At 40.2% G+C, this 18,336-nt stretch overlaps 1 protein-coding gene and 1 long non-coding RNA gene across 7 annotated transcripts in view; one reads left to right on the forward strand and one right to left on the reverse strand.

Annotated features, from left to right (window-relative positions):
* Nucleotides 1-18,336, forward strand: part of OCA2 (OCA2 melanosomal transmembrane protein) — a 217,534-nt gene that overhangs the window by 143,824 nt on the left and 55,374 nt on the right. For all 5 annotated transcript variants that reach the window (XM_034431376.3, XM_087895329.1, XM_087895328.1 and 2 more), the window contains one exon: nt 7,410-7,537. In XM_034431376.3, the coding sequence (XP_034287267.2) occupies nt 7,410-7,537 (128 nt within the window). The remainder of the gene's footprint in view (nt 1-7,409; nt 7,538-18,336) is intronic.
* LOC148113521 (uncharacterized) overlaps nt 14,083-18,336 on the reverse strand; it is a 50,073-nt gene continuing 45,819 nt past the window's right edge. The window contains exons 3-4 of one of the 2 annotated variants that reach the window (XR_015734527.1): nt 15,772-15,879; nt 14,083-14,460 (exon numbers count right to left, since the gene is read on the reverse strand). This is a non-coding gene — a long non-coding RNA (uncharacterized LOC148113521). The remainder of the gene's footprint in view (nt 14,461-15,771; nt 15,880-18,336) is intronic. The other variant, XR_015734528.1, reaches the window with a different exon arrangement.

The following is an 18,336-nucleotide window of genomic DNA, read 5'->3' on the forward strand; positions in this document are numbered from 1 at the left end:
GGTGATTTGCATCATTTGCACAATGATGTCATTAGGCAAATAATGCAGATTGCAATGCACAGTCACCTACTCAAAGCCAGATTCTATGAATAGTGGACATCCTCCCCACAATTAGTGAAAATGAGTTTTTGCTTTACTGCAATTTCGGTTGTAGTTAGAGACTGCTTTTAGAAGCCGAAAATTACAGAGGGGAATCCAAGCTCAGGACCTAGGAATATGAAAGTGTGCTTCTTTTTATATGGTTTGCCCAGCCTTGAAATATACATTTAGTAGCACCTGCCATATTTAGTGCTACAGAAATAGTACTCCCTTTGTTTTTTAATGAAATGCAACTATTTGAATATCAATAGGATATGTTAAATGTTTCAATTCTAAAGCATGGTTTATCAGAGCTAGCAACAATATTTTAAGTATAGAGGTATACTATACATTTGAATCTGGGAGAGGTTTTAAGTTGTTTTATTTTTAATTATTTTTGTTAGCAGCTTTGAATACTTTTTATCAGAAAAGCAAGATTGAAATACTTTACTTAACTAATTTTCAATAAATTTATGCTAAGATATTCGCATGTCTATCAGTAAATTCAGTCTTTGGAAGAGAATTACTTCTATCTTTGGAAAGGTACTAGATTATCACTATGTCTTAGGTTTTAAACTAAATATACTTTAAAATTCTACAAAGCTTGCAGTTCTTTTAACATTAAGGGCTACATCTCTGCAGCTGGTTACCATCTGACTTCTCTTATCAACATCCTAGTTTTAATTTGATTTAAAAGTCATTAACTTCCCCCAGAGAACTATGTTAGCTAGAACTTTTTTTGAGAAGAACAGGGACTTCTCACAAACTTGTAAATGTAAAGGATATTTAGGAGAAATTGGGGGAATTATATCTGTGAGGCTGAAACACAATGTTTGCATGTTGGAAATGAGTTTCTTTATGCATGTGGAGCCAAAATATTCTTTTTCTATTGATAGTGACAGCAGAGAGGGCAGTGTGATGAAAATATTCATTGTCTTTTCCTGATGCATATTTTAAAGATGAAATAGAACTTTAGCACAGGAATGGGAGAAAAAAAAGAATTTATTTTAGATTTGAGAACCATCTTATCTAATTGCGTATTTTCAAATCAATACATGGATCAAAACTTAATCACTTTTGAAAACTGCAGGTCTTCAAATTTTGCTAAGCCCTTTGTCAATTTAAAAAAAACGTGTTAGGAAAAAGTCTACATCATAGGCATCTGGTATAAATCTCAGCAAGGAAAGAAGGATGAAATATGTGCTATGGTATAATAAAATAAACACTGTCATTTATGTTGAAATTTTAAAGATGACATTGGTTTGTGTCATAAGACTAGGATGTATGTTTCATCATGTCTCCCATGAATGTTTATGCTCTGTACAAAATGCATATTTTCAATGAAAAAGTGTTATGCTAAAGAAACTATGAAATCAGCTGAAGAAATCAACTCTTGTAGTCTATGCTTTAAGTTTATCCCCTGAAAACTTTAAAATATCTTACTTTATTCAGTCTACCATTTAATTTCTTTATAAAAGTATATTATTGCCAGGACATTCAGTAACATTAGGTTGAATTATTCAGATTAGTAGATTCTGGCTTTATTGTTATTTCTTCAGAAAGAGGTTGGCGTATTTATTGATTTATTTACCTAAGAACTTTAAAAAAAGCTGGAGAAATTAAGCACTCTAATTGGAAAGAGCAACAATAGAGCCCCTTTGGCATACTCCCTGCCTTAAACTGAATGTATTATGCAGAGCACAGGGGATATTGTATCTTAATAAGCAAACAACTACAAATGGCAGGATTTGCACATGTAAGTGCTTTTTATTTTTCAGTTTTGTTGCTGCTTGGACAGCCATGCAGGTTAGTTAGATTTTGCAGTAATTTCCCACAGTTAAATGAATGAACATAATAGACTGATTGCAAAGTAGCCATGTGTGACCTTTTCCTGAAGCCCTGTCTAGCAATGATAAAATGTTTACATTACTCTTGGGTGTCTCATGTGCTCAACTAGAAATTACTTCTGAAATTTCAAAATGAGGAATAGTGAGAGCTGTATTAGCTTGTCCTTATTAAAATGACTTCATTGTTAGGGTCTATATTTTATCTTGTTACCTTCTCTGCATTATTTGTAAGGTAAAATTGGGATATATATTTAAAAATATATTGATGTACAGCTAAGTATGTTTGCTGTACGTCAATACATGCACAGCTATGCCTCTGCCTGCCATTTTTTCCTTATTCATTACAGACAGAATACGATTGGTTTGCAAAGAGCAATATGCCTTAGCAAGAAAAAAGTACAGAATTGTTGCCGAACTTCTTCAATAATTGGCCTTTTGTTATCAACCACACTGATATCAGAAAGGCTACTTCTCTGCCATGACATCCTAGCAAAAATTATGTGATTATATCATGATGTCCAATAAACTTATGAGTTGCATGAGTTGCATGAAGAAATTGTCAGGCTTCTGTCCTTTATCCTCCTTGCCCATACAAACAAATGGAAGTTATTAATCTGAAACCCCAAGAATATGTCTATTCAAAATATTTTAAGAAGAAGCTAATTATATTTATTCTGAACCTTTTTAAATTCATGGCAACTATGCTAGCATTAGATCAGATAATGAACCAAGTCAAGCTCAGCTTAAGTTAATTTCCAATTTTTCTTTGCAATAGATTTCCATTCCTTTACTATGATGTCAGTACCATTATGCTCAATGGTTGTTTGTTTTGATTTTTTGGGAATTAGTCTTAACTTCTGGTGACTTCATGGACAGGTCCACATGGTTTCCTTGGCAATATTGCAGAAGTGATATCCAAGTGCTTGATTTGCAATTTCCCAGGCTAGGACTGAGAGAAAGTCACCCAGCTGGCTTACATGCCCAAAAGATAACTCGAATTTGGGTCCTTCTGCTCTTAGTCCAGCACCTTAACCATACTGGTTTTCTCAGCAGGTGGTATTATTTGGCACGTAATTTTGATCAGGATGTTAGTTTCTGAGTAAGCTGTTTATTCCCCAACAAGACAGATGTGCAGCAGAGATTCTGTGCATCCTTATTTAATATGATTAAATCCTATTATACATAATAATGATAAACAAACAGGTAAAGATCTGGGCAATTAGTTGCTTCAGATGTTAACTCTTACTGTCCTTGTTTTTTATTTTTCATTAGTAAAGCTTTCCTTTGTTTCTGGATAAATAGGCAAAAGAAAATTTGGAGTCTGGGATGATTTCAGTTCAGGAGATTCAAAGAGATATGGGTGGGAGTTGGAAAGGGATAAATATTTAATTGGGAAGCAAATCTATATGTTATTTGAAATTTGTTATTCTTCTTGAAAATCTTGCTTGAATTAGACTGCTGAGATTTGAATTCCGCCCTGAGCTTAGTATGAGAATGTTCCCCCCCACCCCCCATATTTTGCCTTTCTAAAGCTACTTTAGTTCTTTCTCCCCATAGGGAAAAATAATATTTTAGATTTCAGAGTGCAAAGTCTGCACAGGAAAACCTTGTGTTGCACTTTTCAATGATCTCATGGGTAAACATAGTCTGTTGTGTAGCAGTATAACCTTACAACCTGTTGACACCATAATGTTTCTTTTAACTGTGCCTGCAAGCAGAAACAATTATATTTTACAGTGAAGGTCCTAATTACTGTAAGGACAATGTAGCAAAATTGGCAGTCACAGGAAAACGAAGTTAAGTATTATTGCATTTTGTTCTACACCTCATGTAAAAACTGATCCATTTTCCTTTACTAAATACGATTTTTTAAAATCACACCGATCATTCAGTTACAATAGTTCATTTAGTGACTGTTCAAAGTTACAACAGCACTGAAAAAAGTGACTTACGACCATTTTTCACACTTTGCAGCATCCCTACGGTCATGTGATCCAAATTCAGTTGCTTGGCAGCTGTTTCATATTTATGACGATTGCAGTGTCCCAGGGTCATGTGATCTCCTTTTGTGACCTCTGACAAGCAAAGTCAATGGGGAAGCCAGTTTCATTTAACTGTGTTATTAATTAAACAACTACAGTGATTCACCTAACGGTAGCAAGAAAGGTCATAAAATGAGGCAAAACTCATTTAAACAAATGCCTCACTTAACAGCAGAAATGTTGGGCTCAATTATAGTCATAACTTGAGGACTACCTGCATTTTACAGTTAAACCAGTGATGGGTTTCAAAATTTTTTACTACTGGTTCTGTGGGTGTGGCTTACTGGACGTGGCAGGGGAAGGATACTGTAAAATCTTCATTCCCTCCCCATTCCAGGGGAGGGTTACTGCAAAATCCCCATTTCTTCCCAATCAGCTGGGACTCACGAGGCAGAGAATAGATAGGGGCGGGGCCAGTCAGAATTTTTACTACCGGTTCTCCGAACTACTCAAAATTTCCGCTCCAGAACTGGTCAGAACCTGCTGAAACCCACCTTTGAGTTAAACCCTACACATCCATTTCTTCTAGATCACTTGATTGTTAAATCCAAGAATAAGCCTGGATATATAGAGCCACAGCCCACAGAATATTAAAAAAGTGTATCACTTTTTGTATAATGTTGTGTACTGAATAATGTTGTGATACTGAATGAACCTCAGCAATGTTTTGCTTTGACAAAAAGCCCTGTCTCCTTTTAATAAGGATTAAAGGCAGAATCAGTACAAGCTTCTACAGAATATTTGATGAAGATTTCATGTATACAACTATCATAACTTTGAAGGGTTTATTTCAACTCCCTTCCCCAATATTTTGAACAGGGAAAGTTGACTTACATACTCTTTTTATTTTTGATCTATTCCTGAAATCATTTTCAAACTTCATTCCAGAAAAGACATTTACATTTAAAAGGGCAATGCCATGGAAACTACACACAGAGTCCAACAAATAATTTATGGCATTATTTTTTTTAAAAAAAAGCTTTTTAAATAAAGTTGCTCAGTACCAAGTATTTTATTAGCAGTGTATCCTTGTTTAATATCCTGCAGAATTGATTCTGGCAGTGGCATCTATGAAAAGGAGAACTCCAAACTCAGCAATATGATGTTTTACTTGTCCTTTTGGAACTTACGTGTGACTTTGATTCAAGTATAAAATGAGAAGAGGGGAGGGCTTGTGCGACAAAAGAAGCTAAATTCATATTTTCTTATTAAACATGCCAGAAAATGGAGTTAGATTACAAAGTCTTAGAAACTGAATAAACAGTTAACATTAATTGGTGAATTCATTAAGGCAAGATCTCTGTGAGCTGTTTGATCACCTTTTTAAAGATTCCTCAGCAGGTAGACTGATTCTTCACTTAAGGTTGGAATATCTATCTGGACTTTTGGAAAACTTTTCCTTTTACAGACACTGACTCTGATTCTGTTCCTTCAAAATGCAGCAATAGTCTTCACAGGTAGACTTAAAAACGAAGGACTGATGATCACTATAATTATCATTGTGTCCCTCCTGTGAAAAAGAGTTTAATCCAACTATGTATAAAACAGATCCTTTAGGCTGGGTTGTCTGCCTGGTGTGCATGCATTTGTGTGTAACTCTGTCTTATCCAAGAAGAATTGGATATTCTTATGTAGTTGGGGTTTATTTTAGCTGTCGTGGTAAAGATAAATAATGTCTCCAAGGCAGTTTGTCCTTCGAGAAAACACTGCCAGACTTTAGGTCAGTAGGTACAGAAGATGTTATTGACCAAAAGAGTTGGATTTATCTATAGGTGGTGGTGATTATTCCAAATTTCTGGATTATCCCCTTTAGCAATTTTCTCAAAATTCTCATCTATGTAACATTTCAGTCACTACAATATATGCTGCACCTCCTTCTAGGACAACCTTCCACAACTTGCTACTTTGCAAATGAGTTCAACGCACATAATCTTCCAGCCAGCATATTATTTGTCATTGTTGAATGATGAAGTTGAAGTCCAGTACATCTGGAAAAAAATGCCTATTTTTGAGTTTTCTTTGGGTTCTGGGAATATTTCTTAATTTTTATGACAATTATTAGACATTACTGCCCTATTGCAGTGGATTCCCTTTGAAAATATCTAAATTGTCCCTGCTAGTAACCATGTTATTTTTATTTATATTTGTTGTATGCCAATACATTATGACTCTGTGGAAAGTATCAATGATATTAATAGATTGCTATAAGCATGTATTGAATATTTTCATTTTAAAATGTTTATTTCATATTACAGATAACTATTTCAGTTTTAGTTGGGTTTTTAAACTCAGTCTTGATTGCATTCAAAGAGGAATGAATACACTAAGGAGGCTTAAAGGTTATCTTGAAAGACTGCAGCTATTGTTATATTCTTTTGTTTCTTTGCATCTGAATTTTATTCTTTTATAGTATATTGTATGAATATTTTCTTTGAGAAATTCAGTTTTTAGTAGTCATTCACATATTTGAAGAAATATCCCATTAATATTTTCCCTATGGATAAATAAAGAATCTACAATGCCTTAACACAAACAAGAATAAAAAACATAGGAACCACTTTTATAACACGTAATATGTGTCCTTTGAATAAGTTCAGTATATACAAATTCCCAAGGTATAATATTCTGGTTGTAGAATTCCTCTTTTTCTAACTAACAACGGTAACTGAAGAACACAGAAATGGGTATGGTCCACAGAAACAAATCCTGCCAATAGCTGTGGAGAGATATTATGTTATTCTGTTATTCAGCTCAATATGGAATCCATTTGGAAACATGATACCTTGCCCACTTTGAAAGAAATCTAGAAAAACTTAATTTCAGCATTAAATTTTACATTTTTTTCTAAATTCATATGGTAAAAATGGGAGTGAAATATAGATTGCTCTTCTCATGCAGGCTGATTAATTTACAATTATTATGTAAGGTTAGTCTTGTAGTAAAGGCAGCTATATTATTGCACAACATCTGTGTTCTGATATTTATTTTGCACAGCTGGAATTATCAGCATGGACTAAATTTTTCTGGGTCAAGACAATCATAGGCAAGCCTGATTTTTTAAAAGTATGGCTTGTTTTGAATTTTTGGTGTTGGATTCACATCAGGAAGAAACAAGGCGTTGGGTTACAACTATGTGGTTTATAACCAGATTTCTTTTTTTAAAAAAAATAAATAAATCCTGGATATTATCCTTTATAGGGCATGAAAGAAAGTAGAATACGGAAATAAGGATATTAGAGAAAATCCATCTATTATATTAGTTGAGATATTAAAAGCACATAAGCTATATCCTGGGGGAAAATAAGTTGCAAGCTTAACCATGATTATGTGCTATTCTACAGTATAAATATGTTTTTAATATTCCTGTACCCAAAGGGTATGTGTACGGTAGATTTGCACATAGCTGGTTAAAATGGACTAACTTTCTTCTCTTTTTATGTAGGATGGATTGCTATGTTGGGAGCTGTGTGGCTTCTTGTTCTAGCCAACATTCATGATTTTGAAATGATTCTGAACAGAGTGGAATGGGCAACCCTCCTTTTCTTTGCAGCATTATTTGTTTTAATGGAGGTAAGATGAAGACATTTTAAAAAGTGTTTAAAATCTTGGTGACAGCAAAGAAGAACCATTTCATTTTTACTTTCCTGAGTTGGTTTTCAATCAAGTGAAATATGGATTGCTCCATATTGCATATTGCAGAATGATTAATTTACAATTATGATGTGAAGTTAGTCTTGTAAAGGCAGTACTGCACAACTTCTGTGTTCTGATATTTATTCTGCAGCTGGAATTTTCAGGTATGGACTAAATATTTCTGGATCAAGACATATGAGTTAGGAACTCTTGGTATAAATATGCTCTGAATAAAAGAGTGTAAAGAACTGTTTCTTTGAAAATACAGAGAGATGAAATATATCGTCCTCGTCCGATATGTTTTTTATATGGTGTAGCATAGAGGAAGGATCAGTGTATGTATTACTTTTCCTCTGTTACATACATAAAAGGGTTAAGGCTGACATAACCAAGAACCCTTTGGGAATTTCCAATGGTAGTATGATGTCTTTTGAGATACCGTTGATGTAAATGCTTGCCTGTTGTTCGTGCTTTCTCTCTCATTTTGTCTGTTAAATATTTTGAGTTTAATAGAATTATAATTTTGCTAGCTATACTGAGTGGCTTGAGTGCTTGATCTAATCAGGATATAGGAATTGAGTGCCTTGATTGTGTGCTGGGTGCAAATTAAATCGGACACTATCCATGTTAATATTTCAGGATTAGTTCTGATTTGGTTTGAGATTCTATAATAGTCAAGATATGTAACCTTTCATGAGGCCTCAGAATATTTCCAATGCAGCCTGTGCCCCCCCTGCAAAAGGTGTCATCAAATATGACTGAATGTGACAAAGGGGGAATATATGAACTGTATGGGAAATGAATATCTTAATTATATTTAATTAAGGTAATAAAATTAATTTCATTGTTGCTCTCACCCCAACCACTTTTTCCTTTGGCCTTCTATGTTTTTGAACACAGGTCCCAGAATGCTACCCCAAAAATATGTAGCCCTCAGCCTGAAGCAAAGTGATCTATCCCGTCACTCCAAAATTGTGTGAATTAAAAGAAGCAAAAGGAACTTTAGGAAATTATTCTCAAGTTACTTGTAATTATTACAGTTGGGTGAATGAGGACGCAGCAAGCCAGGCAGTGAGTGACAACAGCTCTTTATTGTAGGGTGAGAGCCCAGCGACTGACCAGGGGAAACAGCTCCCTTTATATACCTTGCAGCTGTGGTGGTCAGCCAATCAGCTGACGGTCAGTTAATTCAAACTGCCCGCCCAAAATCTACATACATAAAACTCCTTCCCTCCCAGAAGTCTCTTGGGAACATTAGCATACAGTCTCTCAGGTGACCAGGGCTTGTCCGCACCCTAGTTGACCTGCGCAGTTCAGTTGGAGGTGTGGCGTCGAGCAGGTCGGAGGAACTCCCTGTTTCTCCCTGCTCCGCCAATGGAATCTCCGAGAATTCGTTGTGGGCGGCGACTTCTGCGGCTGGTCAATCTTCCATGATGGGGCGGTGCTGGATCTTGGGGCTGACAGCTAAGTCCTCCGCTAGACTCAGGTTTGAGTTAGGTCGAGAGTTCTGTTGGTAGCTAGGGAGCGGTTCGTCGAATGTGTCTTCTGTGTCAGTGGCCCAATGCTTCCGTAACTGATCAATGTGTCAGCACCAAATCCTCCCATCTCCCATGTCTACTCTATACGACTTGGGCCCGATTACTTCCATGATTGTCCCAGTTTCCCAGAGGGGTCCATTCCCATAATTCCTAATGAATACTGGCATTCCTATTGTAAACTCCCTAAGTCTTTTCTCTGCCCCTTTGAAGTTGTCAGGGGAATAACTGGGGTGTAGCCTGTCTAGGACTCCTCGGAGCTTTCTCCCCATCAGAAATTCCGCCAGGCTCCTGCCTGTGGCGGTGCATGGTGTGGCGTGTTGGGCCGTTAGGAATTTATCTATCCTCTCCTGCCAGTCCCCGGGACCTAGGTGTGAGATAGCTTCCTTAGCCGTTCTCATAAATCTCTCCGCCAATCCATTGCTAGCCAGATGAAATGGGGCGGAGAGCACATATCTGATCCCCAACTCTGCTAGGTACCCCTCAAACTGCTTGGCCATGAACTGTGGCCCATTATCTGAGACTAAGGTGTCTGGTAGGCCATGGGTGGCGAAAACTGCCTTAGCTCCCTAATGACAGCGTCAGTGGTAGTGGTTTTCATGAGTCAGATCTCCAACCACTTCGAGAAAGCATCCACGATGACCATAAATACCTGCCCATGGAATGGGCCAGCGAAGTCTATGTGGATCCTGGACCAGGGACCCTGGGGCAGTTCCCATTCCCTGACCGGTCCTGTGGGGGAGTCTGGCCTAGACTCATGTCACGGTTGGCACTTCCCCACCCACTCAGTGATGTCTTTATCCATTAGGGGCCACCATACGTAACTCCTAGCTAACCCCTTCATCCTCACAATCCCGGGGTGCCCCTCATGCAATAGCTTTAAAACTTTTTCCCTTAGGCACAAGGGAACAATAACCCAATCACCCCACAAAAAAACAACCCCTTGCATTGTCAGCTTGCCCTTTTTGTTCGCAAAGTGTTTGAATTCCCCGCCCTCAGTCTTTTCCAGCCACCCCCTCATGACCCATCTCGTGACTTTCCTAATCACATGGTCTCTGGTTGAGGCCCTTGCTACCTCTGCTGAAGTGATGGGCCCCAAGTCCAAGACGTCAATCAGCAGGACTGGAACTCCGGGTGTGGGGTCCTCTATCCTGTCTGGTAATGGGCAACAGCTGAGGGCGTCGGCGTTGCCCATGCTTACCCCTGGTCGATGTACCAGGCGATAGGTGTATGCTGCCAGGAAGATGGCCCAGCGTGTCATCCTGGAAGATAGGGCTGCCAGGATGGGTTGGTCCCCTGCAATGAGACCCAGAAGGGGGCAATGGTCTCTGATGAGTTTGAAGTCTCTGCCGAACAGGTATTTGTGGAACTTCTTGACTCCTGAGACAGCTGCCAGGGCCTCTTTGTCAAGTTGACTGTAGTTCCGTTTGGTGCTTGAAAGAGTCTGGGAATAGTAGGCAATGGGTGCCTCTAGACCATTCGGTAGTCTATGGCTCAGGATGGCCCCCATGCCGAAGGGGGACACGTCACAGACTAGCACTAAGGGAAGCGTAGAATTGTACTGAATTAGGAAACTCTCGGCCGACAGGAGTTTCTTTACAGCAGCAAACATGGTAGCTTCAGCCTTCCCCAAAACCCGTTTGGACTTTTTGGCCAACAGTCTGTGCAGGGACTCCGCTACTGTTGCCTTGTCCCTTAGAAAAATTGCGTAAAAGTTCAATAGTCCCAGGAACGCTTGTAGTTCCGCCTTATCTTTGGGGATGGGAGCCTCTCGGATCACCCTAATCTTGCTTTCAGTGGGGTGTATGCCGGTTCTGTCTACCCGGTACCCCAAGAATTCCAAGGAAGGGACTGTGATCATGCACTTGTTTGTTTGTTTGTTTGTTTGTTTGTTTTATTAAATTTGTATACTGCCCTACTCCTGAAGGATTCAGGGCAGTGAACAGGCACAGGATAAAATACAGAAATACAAAAGTTAGAAACAATTTAAAACCAAATTAAATAATTTAGCCCATGACAATTTAAAATCCCAATAATTTAAAAACAAATTAAAATTTCAGTTTAAAAATTTAAAAGAAAGGGGAGAAAAATTAGGCCAGGCCAGCTTGCTGAAATAAGAGGGTCTTAAGAGCATGGCGGAAAGTGCGCAGATCCGGGATCCTCCGTATCTCCGGGGGGAGCTCGTTCCAGATAGTGGGTGCCCCCACAGAGAAGGCCCTCCCCCTGGGGGCCGCCAGTCGACACTGCTTGGCTGATGGCACCCGGAGGAGCCCCTCTCTATGAGAGCGTGCCGGCCAGTGGGAGGCTGTTTGTGGTAGTAGGTGGTCCCGTAAGTAACCAGGTCCTAAGCCACGGAGCGCTCTAAAGGTGGTAACCAAAACATTGAAGCACACGGAAGACCACCTGGAGCCAGTGCAGCTCGCGCAGGAGAGGTGTCACACGAGAGTGCCATGTTGCTCCCATAACCACCCACGCGGCCGCACTCTGCGCCAGTTGGAGCCTCCGGGTGCTCCTCAAGGGAAGCCCCATGTAGAGAGCATTACAATAGCCCAGGCGGGAGGTGACGAGGGCATGAGTGACTGTGTGTAGGGAGTCCCGATCCAGAAAGGGACGCAACTGGTGAATCAGGCGAACCTGATGAAAAATCCTCCCGGTCACGGCCGTCAAGTGCTCTTTTAAAGACAGCCGTGAATCCAGGAGGACTTGTTGCATTTGACCCTGAGTCCTGCACTCCTGAACTTCCCTAGGACTTGTCTCAGTCTCAGTCTCTCCCCTAGCTGCAGTTCGTCTTCTGTGGTGATGAGCATGTCATCAAAATATGGGACCACCCTGGGGATCCCCTGTAGCAGTCGCTCCATGGTGCTCTGGAACAGTCTGTTCTGTCCCCGTCCCACATGCCCACACAGTCCTGGAGCTATGCTGACTCCAAATTGGAGTCTGGTACACTTGAAGGCACCTCTATGCGTTACTATAGTTTGTGCCTCTGCGGTAGTGCCATCTACTGGCAACTGCTGGTACCCCTGCGCAAGATCGAGTTTAGCAAAGATCTTGTCTGGCCCTAGGGAATGCAGTAGATGATGTCCGATCGGAACCGGGTAAGCGCTCTGCTGCAGGGCCTTGTTGATCGTACACTTATACTCTGCGCAGATGCGCACAGACCCGTCTGGCTTAACGGGGGTCACAATTGGGGTCTCCCACCGGGCATGATCGACTGGCACTTACACCCCCTGCTTTATCAATTTGTCCAATTCCACGTCGATCTTGGGCTTTAGGGCAAAGGGTACCCTCCTGGGTTTCAGCCAGATGGGGACAATATTGGGGTCAAGGTTGAATGAGATAGGGGTCCCCAGATACTTGCCAAGCCACTCGTCGAACACATCCTGGAACTCCTGCATTAGGTCGTCCTTCAGGGTGCTTCGCATGTTGCGGACTCCGGTGAATCCCATGCCCAGGGCTCTGAACCAGTCCATGCCAAGGAGGCTTGGGAGCTTTCCGCTGACCACGGTGAGGGGAAGCTTCTCCCGGAATTCCCTGTACTCCACTTGGAACTTGCCGATTCCTTCCACGGGGATGTGGTTCCCCTGGTAATTGCGCAGTCCCAGCCGCTGGTGCCGTAGTTGCCATCTCTGGATGCTGAGGACAGCCTTCTTTAGCTTGTCCCAGGACAGGATGGTAATTGGGGATCTGGTGTCGATCTCCATTACGCATTCCTGCCCCTCGATGTTGACCGTCATGTAGGTCTTCTCCCCGGGGGATGTGCAGGTCCGGCCGATTCGGATGGTGCAGGCCTCGAGATCCTCGGATTTCTCGCTCTTCCTGTAGCCCCCCTTCGGATTGGTTCTCGTCCGCTGCACCGTCTCTGATTGGCTAGCGTTGCTCCGCAGCTTGTAATGGGGGTTCTGCTTGGCTCTGCAGACTCTGGCGATGTGCCCCTTCCGCTCGCATTGCCAGCAAATGGCGTCTTGGATGGGGTCCCCCACAACTCGCACAGGCATCTCGCTGGCCTCACCGGTCCTGCCAATACTGTTCGGTCCTGCAGACCTCCTCTTCCGACTCCTCCTCGCTCCCCATGCCAATGGTTTCCTGGTGAACCAGGGCTGACTTCTGTGCCGTTCTGCTCTGCGTCGTCCCCTGTAGTCTCTCGGCTGCCTTGGATGAGGATTCGTGAGCCATCGCCTCATCCAGTGCGATGTGTAGAGTGAGATTTGTCTTTGCGAGCAACCTCCTCTGCAAACGAATATCTCTCACTCCGCAGATTAGTTGCTCTAGCAGCATCTCATCGAGGTCTCAGTACTCGCACTGGTTTGCGGCCTTGTGCAGGGCAGCAACGTACTCGCTGATCGATTCTCCCTCATGCTGCAGTCGTTGCCGGAAGTCGAACCGTTGGATGTACTTCAATGGCGTTGGGGCATAGTGGTCCTTCAGCAGTGTCTGAAGAGTCTGCCATGAGATGGTGTGGACTGATTTCGGTCCCAACAGGGCCTCTGCCATATCAAAGACCTTGGGTCCACAATGGCTCAGGAACAGGGCTTTCTTCCGTACGTCGGGTAGCCCCGGTAGGTCGCTGGCCACCAGGAAGCATTGGAAGCGGGACATGTAGGATCCCCACTTCTCTTCCATTGGGTTGAAAGGTGCTGGCAGCACGTAGGTAGACATCATCGGTAGATTCTCCAAGTGCTCCGCTCGCTCGCCTGGCTGGATTCGGGTTTGCAGCTCTCTTGTCGGCTCGTGGCTTCAGCTCTTTCCATGGCTTCTGGCCTCAAAATCCCACCTTCATCGCCAATGTTAAATTGGGTGAATGAGGATGCAGCAAGCCAGGCAGTGAGTGACAACAGCTCTTTATTGTAGGGTGAGAACCCAGCGACTGACCAGGGGAAATAGCTCCCTTTATATACCTTGCAGCTGTGGTGGTCAGCCAATCAGCTGACGGTCAGTTAATCCAAACTGCCCGCCCAAAATCTACATACATAACAATTACTATCTACTTGCAGGACTGAAGAGGAAATCCTGATATACAGAGCATTGGGATCCTTAAGATTAAGATAAGATAAGATAACCTTTATTGTCATTTTTGACTGAGCACATGGCCCACATTAAAAAGGAAAATTTTAAGGACAGGACTTTACTCCTTGAAAGAAGTGAAGATTGACTATTCATATTACAGAAAGTAATCTTATGCAAGGGAAAATCTGGTAAATCCAAGATCAGTGCAAAGATTTCAGCTGTGTCCCAAATAGCAAGCTTTTTTACTTTGAGTTCAATGAATTAAGCAAATCTTCATCTGTATTTCTCTCGGGTGCCGTGTTTCCCATTTCAGTGTTTTATCTGTGTAATCAAAAGTAAATTCAGTGAGGCTTACGGAAAGGCAAATAAGATATAAAATTTAGGTAGGTTTAAGAATCTTAGAAAGAGAAAGAATGAATACTTTCATCCAGTTATATCATCCAGCCTAGAAAATTCTTCTGCTGATGAATAGAGTAGGGTAACTATGGAAAAATACATTGTGTGACCTATGCTCTCCTATGACATGAAATTAGTATAAGTCATGCCACAATGTTTTGATCATTGTAAAGAATAAGCACCGCTGCACTTTGTAAAACTCCTTAGATAATAAGTAGACAACCCTTTGACCCATTCTGTCATTCTTTGAGAGAAAAGTAGTACAGTCTAATGTGAACAGAATGAACATTAAATTTTAAGCTGACCATATTTTCTTACCCCAATGCTGGACAGTATTATGATAATCTAAGAAGAGTATATATTATAAATAGAAAAATTGTAATGGCAACTGAACTTCAATAATAAATCAATATTTACTTAGCTAAACAGATTGACCACGAGTGGGCTGAAAAGCAATGGGATTTAGAATGACTTCTGACTTCCTGACAGCTTCCCCATGGACTTTGCTTTCTGGCAGAGAGTACTACAGCCTGGATTTTTAAAATGCATTCTATTTTTATTTATTTATTTCATCAAGCATGTATTAGGTAACAGATACAAGCATAGACATAATTATGAATACAGGAAATGGATATGAATAAATGGGGACAGTAGGACAGGGACGGTAGGCACGTTGGTGTCCTTATGCACGCCCCTTACAGAACTCTTAGGAATGGGGTGAGGTCAACAGTAAACAGTCTAAAGTTAAAGTTTTGAGGTTTTGGGGAAGAAACCACAGAGTCAGGTAGTGCATTCCAGACATTGACCACTCTGTTGCTGAAGACATATTTTCTGCAATCGAGTTTGGAGTGGTTTACTTTAAGCTTGTATCTATTGTTTGCTTGTGTATTATTGTGATTGAGGCTGAAGTATTCTATAAATTCTATATAGAATATGAATTCTATAAATTAGCAGAATTTAGGTACCTCAATTCAAAAATTGCTGTGGTATAAATGCACTGTTTGGGCTAACCTGAGGGTACAAATGACAAACAGATAAATACAATGTGAGTTTTCACAGTGTATGTATGTTGTATATGGTAAATTGTACTTTTCCCAACTTGTTTTCTTGCTAAACGGATTAAACTCCTGAACTGATAGGATTACAATATTCAGGGTAAAGGCACTTCTATGAAATGAATGAAGAAAGAAGTTACTATGTTAATTTGAAAGACACTTCAGATCTCTATAAACTCACAAAGTTAGCAGAATTGGAGTGCTGAAATTGTTTCTTTTAATTCAGGTGTGCTTATAGTAAAACAGGCATCATTCTGGGTGTCATTTGTCCTCAGTTCAATCAAAAATCCTAGGAAAGGCAAACTTCTGAGTATAAGTAACAGAATAACTAGCAATAATTTTAGGATGCAGTAATGATTTTTAAACAGTGTCAAGTCAGAAATCCTACATGCAAGAAAGAACTCCATATGCACATCCAACTAAGTTAATCAAGATAAATTTAACTATTCAGGTAGAGATACACATCTCTACTTGAGGTGTTTTTTTACAGGCGGGATAACAGCATGAATAAATAAACTCAGAATGTAGCCCCCAATCACAGTTGAGTAAATCTTGCAGGTGTATTTGTCTTCAAGTCTAATTTTCTTCTGGAATTTTGAGTATGCCACACTCAACTTCTCTAACCAGCTGAGCTACACTAATGACTTTTAGCCAAATTGTTTCTCTGCAGAACTTATCATAGCTCCAACTGCTCTGTTGTTTTTATTGCCATGTCTCTCTGAGTGTTCATCTCTTCCCATCACAGGGAAACATAGAAATAAACTTTAAAAGATTGGAACTACTACAGTAGAAGCAGAGGATATTTTTAGATTCTTGTGTATAGCAGTAGACAGATACGATTTAAATGCTTTTCCTTTTTACTTCTGCATGGATGCACACTTCTTTGCATACAGTACTTCCATCACATTTTGACCATTGCAAACTTGACAATGATTCTTGGTTTATTTTCTTCATATCTGAGCCCGAGAAATAGTTGAATTGGACCACATATTCTAAGAAACTCATTGTGGGCTTTATACTTGTAAATATAATTGTCTAGGTGGCAGTGTGCATTTATTAGTTTTTCATCTATGTTTGTTGCAATAAAATGGGGATGCTGTGGGCCAGCTCAGCCAAGGAAAGTTGGCTGGAGGGGACCAGGAGATGCACCTTCTTGGCTGTAGCTCCAGCCTTCTGGAACATTCTTCCTTTGGAGCTCAGGATGGCTCTGACTTTGTTAGCCTTTCACAAGGTTCTAAAAACCTGACTATGTGCAAGAGCCTGGGATACTGAAGAATACTAAAGGCACTGAGCAACTTAGAGAAACTGGAAAAGGTCTCCATAGGTCACCTTGCAATGTAGATTGCATAGTTATGATAGATCATCATTTGTAAAATGAAGAAAGCCTATCTTTGAAATGCCAAGAATTAAATTGGAGTACCTGCTATACCAAAAAATATTCTGCATTTGCTTGTGGCAGAAGAAAGGTCATCAATATTATTTTCATGAAGAAAATGGAGAAAGAGAAAAGACTGTGGACAAAGTTATTGTCTGCAGTTGTCAAGAGACACATCAAATGCTAACCCAAAGTAACTAAGCAGATTTTGGATACAGATCATTAATTTCTACCTAAGAGAAATTTGACCAAAGGCTTTGCAGACTTGCTAAATTTTGTCTATGGGATTACTTGAACTGGGTATGCTGCCTGAAATAAATTGGAATAAAGCAAGTAAGAATTTTTTTTTCAAAAAGCATAGAAATTTGTAAAGGAATGTTTAATATTAGTTGGTAAATGACTTACAAAGTGCAGACCACTTGAAGAAATAACTTTTAATTCTATGGTATATTTTATTGCCATGAAACACTGTTTAAAGACTTGTATGTTTCTTTTAATTTTTTCAAAAACTGGAGATAATTCAGAAGTAGAATCTAAAATTAAGGAAGCTGATTATAAAATTTCTAATGTTGATAATAAAGCACAAAGGATTGAAAATGAAGTGACAATGATGCAATATAGATTCATGGAGTTTGCTGTAAGGCTGAGAGGAATAAAAGAAAACAGCAGAGAGGATTTGAGAAGGGTTTGTGCTGATGCCCTGGCTGTGATGCTAAAGGTTAGCCCTGAGGAGATTTTGTGCAAGATGGACAAGGTCTATAGAGTGAATTCTTGGGTGGCAAGGCAAAGGCAATTACCTAGAGATGTGGTGATTTACTTCACAGATAAAAGAATAAGAAATGATATTTTGCAAAAGTCTTTTGTTTCTACTATTCAAGTGTATGGAAGGGAGATAGGGATTTACAAAGAGTTGCCGCCTAAGATGCTAAGAGACAGAAAGGATTTTGGATTTTTGGTGACTGAATTAAAGAAACAACAAATTCCATTCAGATGGGATGCTCCAGTTGGCATAATATTGAGGTATCAAGGAGAGAAATATCGATTAAATACTGTTGAAAAAGCGGAAGAGTTTTACTTCAATGTTTTTAAAACTGGCGCAACATCTCCACGTACATCCTCAGTGTTAGGTATAGAGGTGGGTGAGAAAGAGAAGCAATTTGAACAAGAGCTTGAAGAACAGCGGAAACAGATGGAGGTGGAGGCAATGGAAACTCAAGGAGCAACAGGGTTTTTTTTGGATGAACCGTTGCTGGATCTTCCTATAGAGGTTTTAGGTGGATCACCCAAAAATACAAGAGAAGTGGCAGTGGATCTCGATCTGATGTCATATAAAGCTAAAGATCAGCATATAACTTGAGCAGCTTATAAACA

Source organism: Pantherophis guttatus, chromosome 5 (assembly GCF_059756535.1).
Source record: "Pantherophis guttatus breed Tessera chromosome 5, ASM5975653v1, whole genome shotgun sequence".
Taxonomy (NCBI): Eukaryota; Metazoa; Chordata; class Lepidosauria; order Squamata; family Colubridae; genus Pantherophis; species Pantherophis guttatus.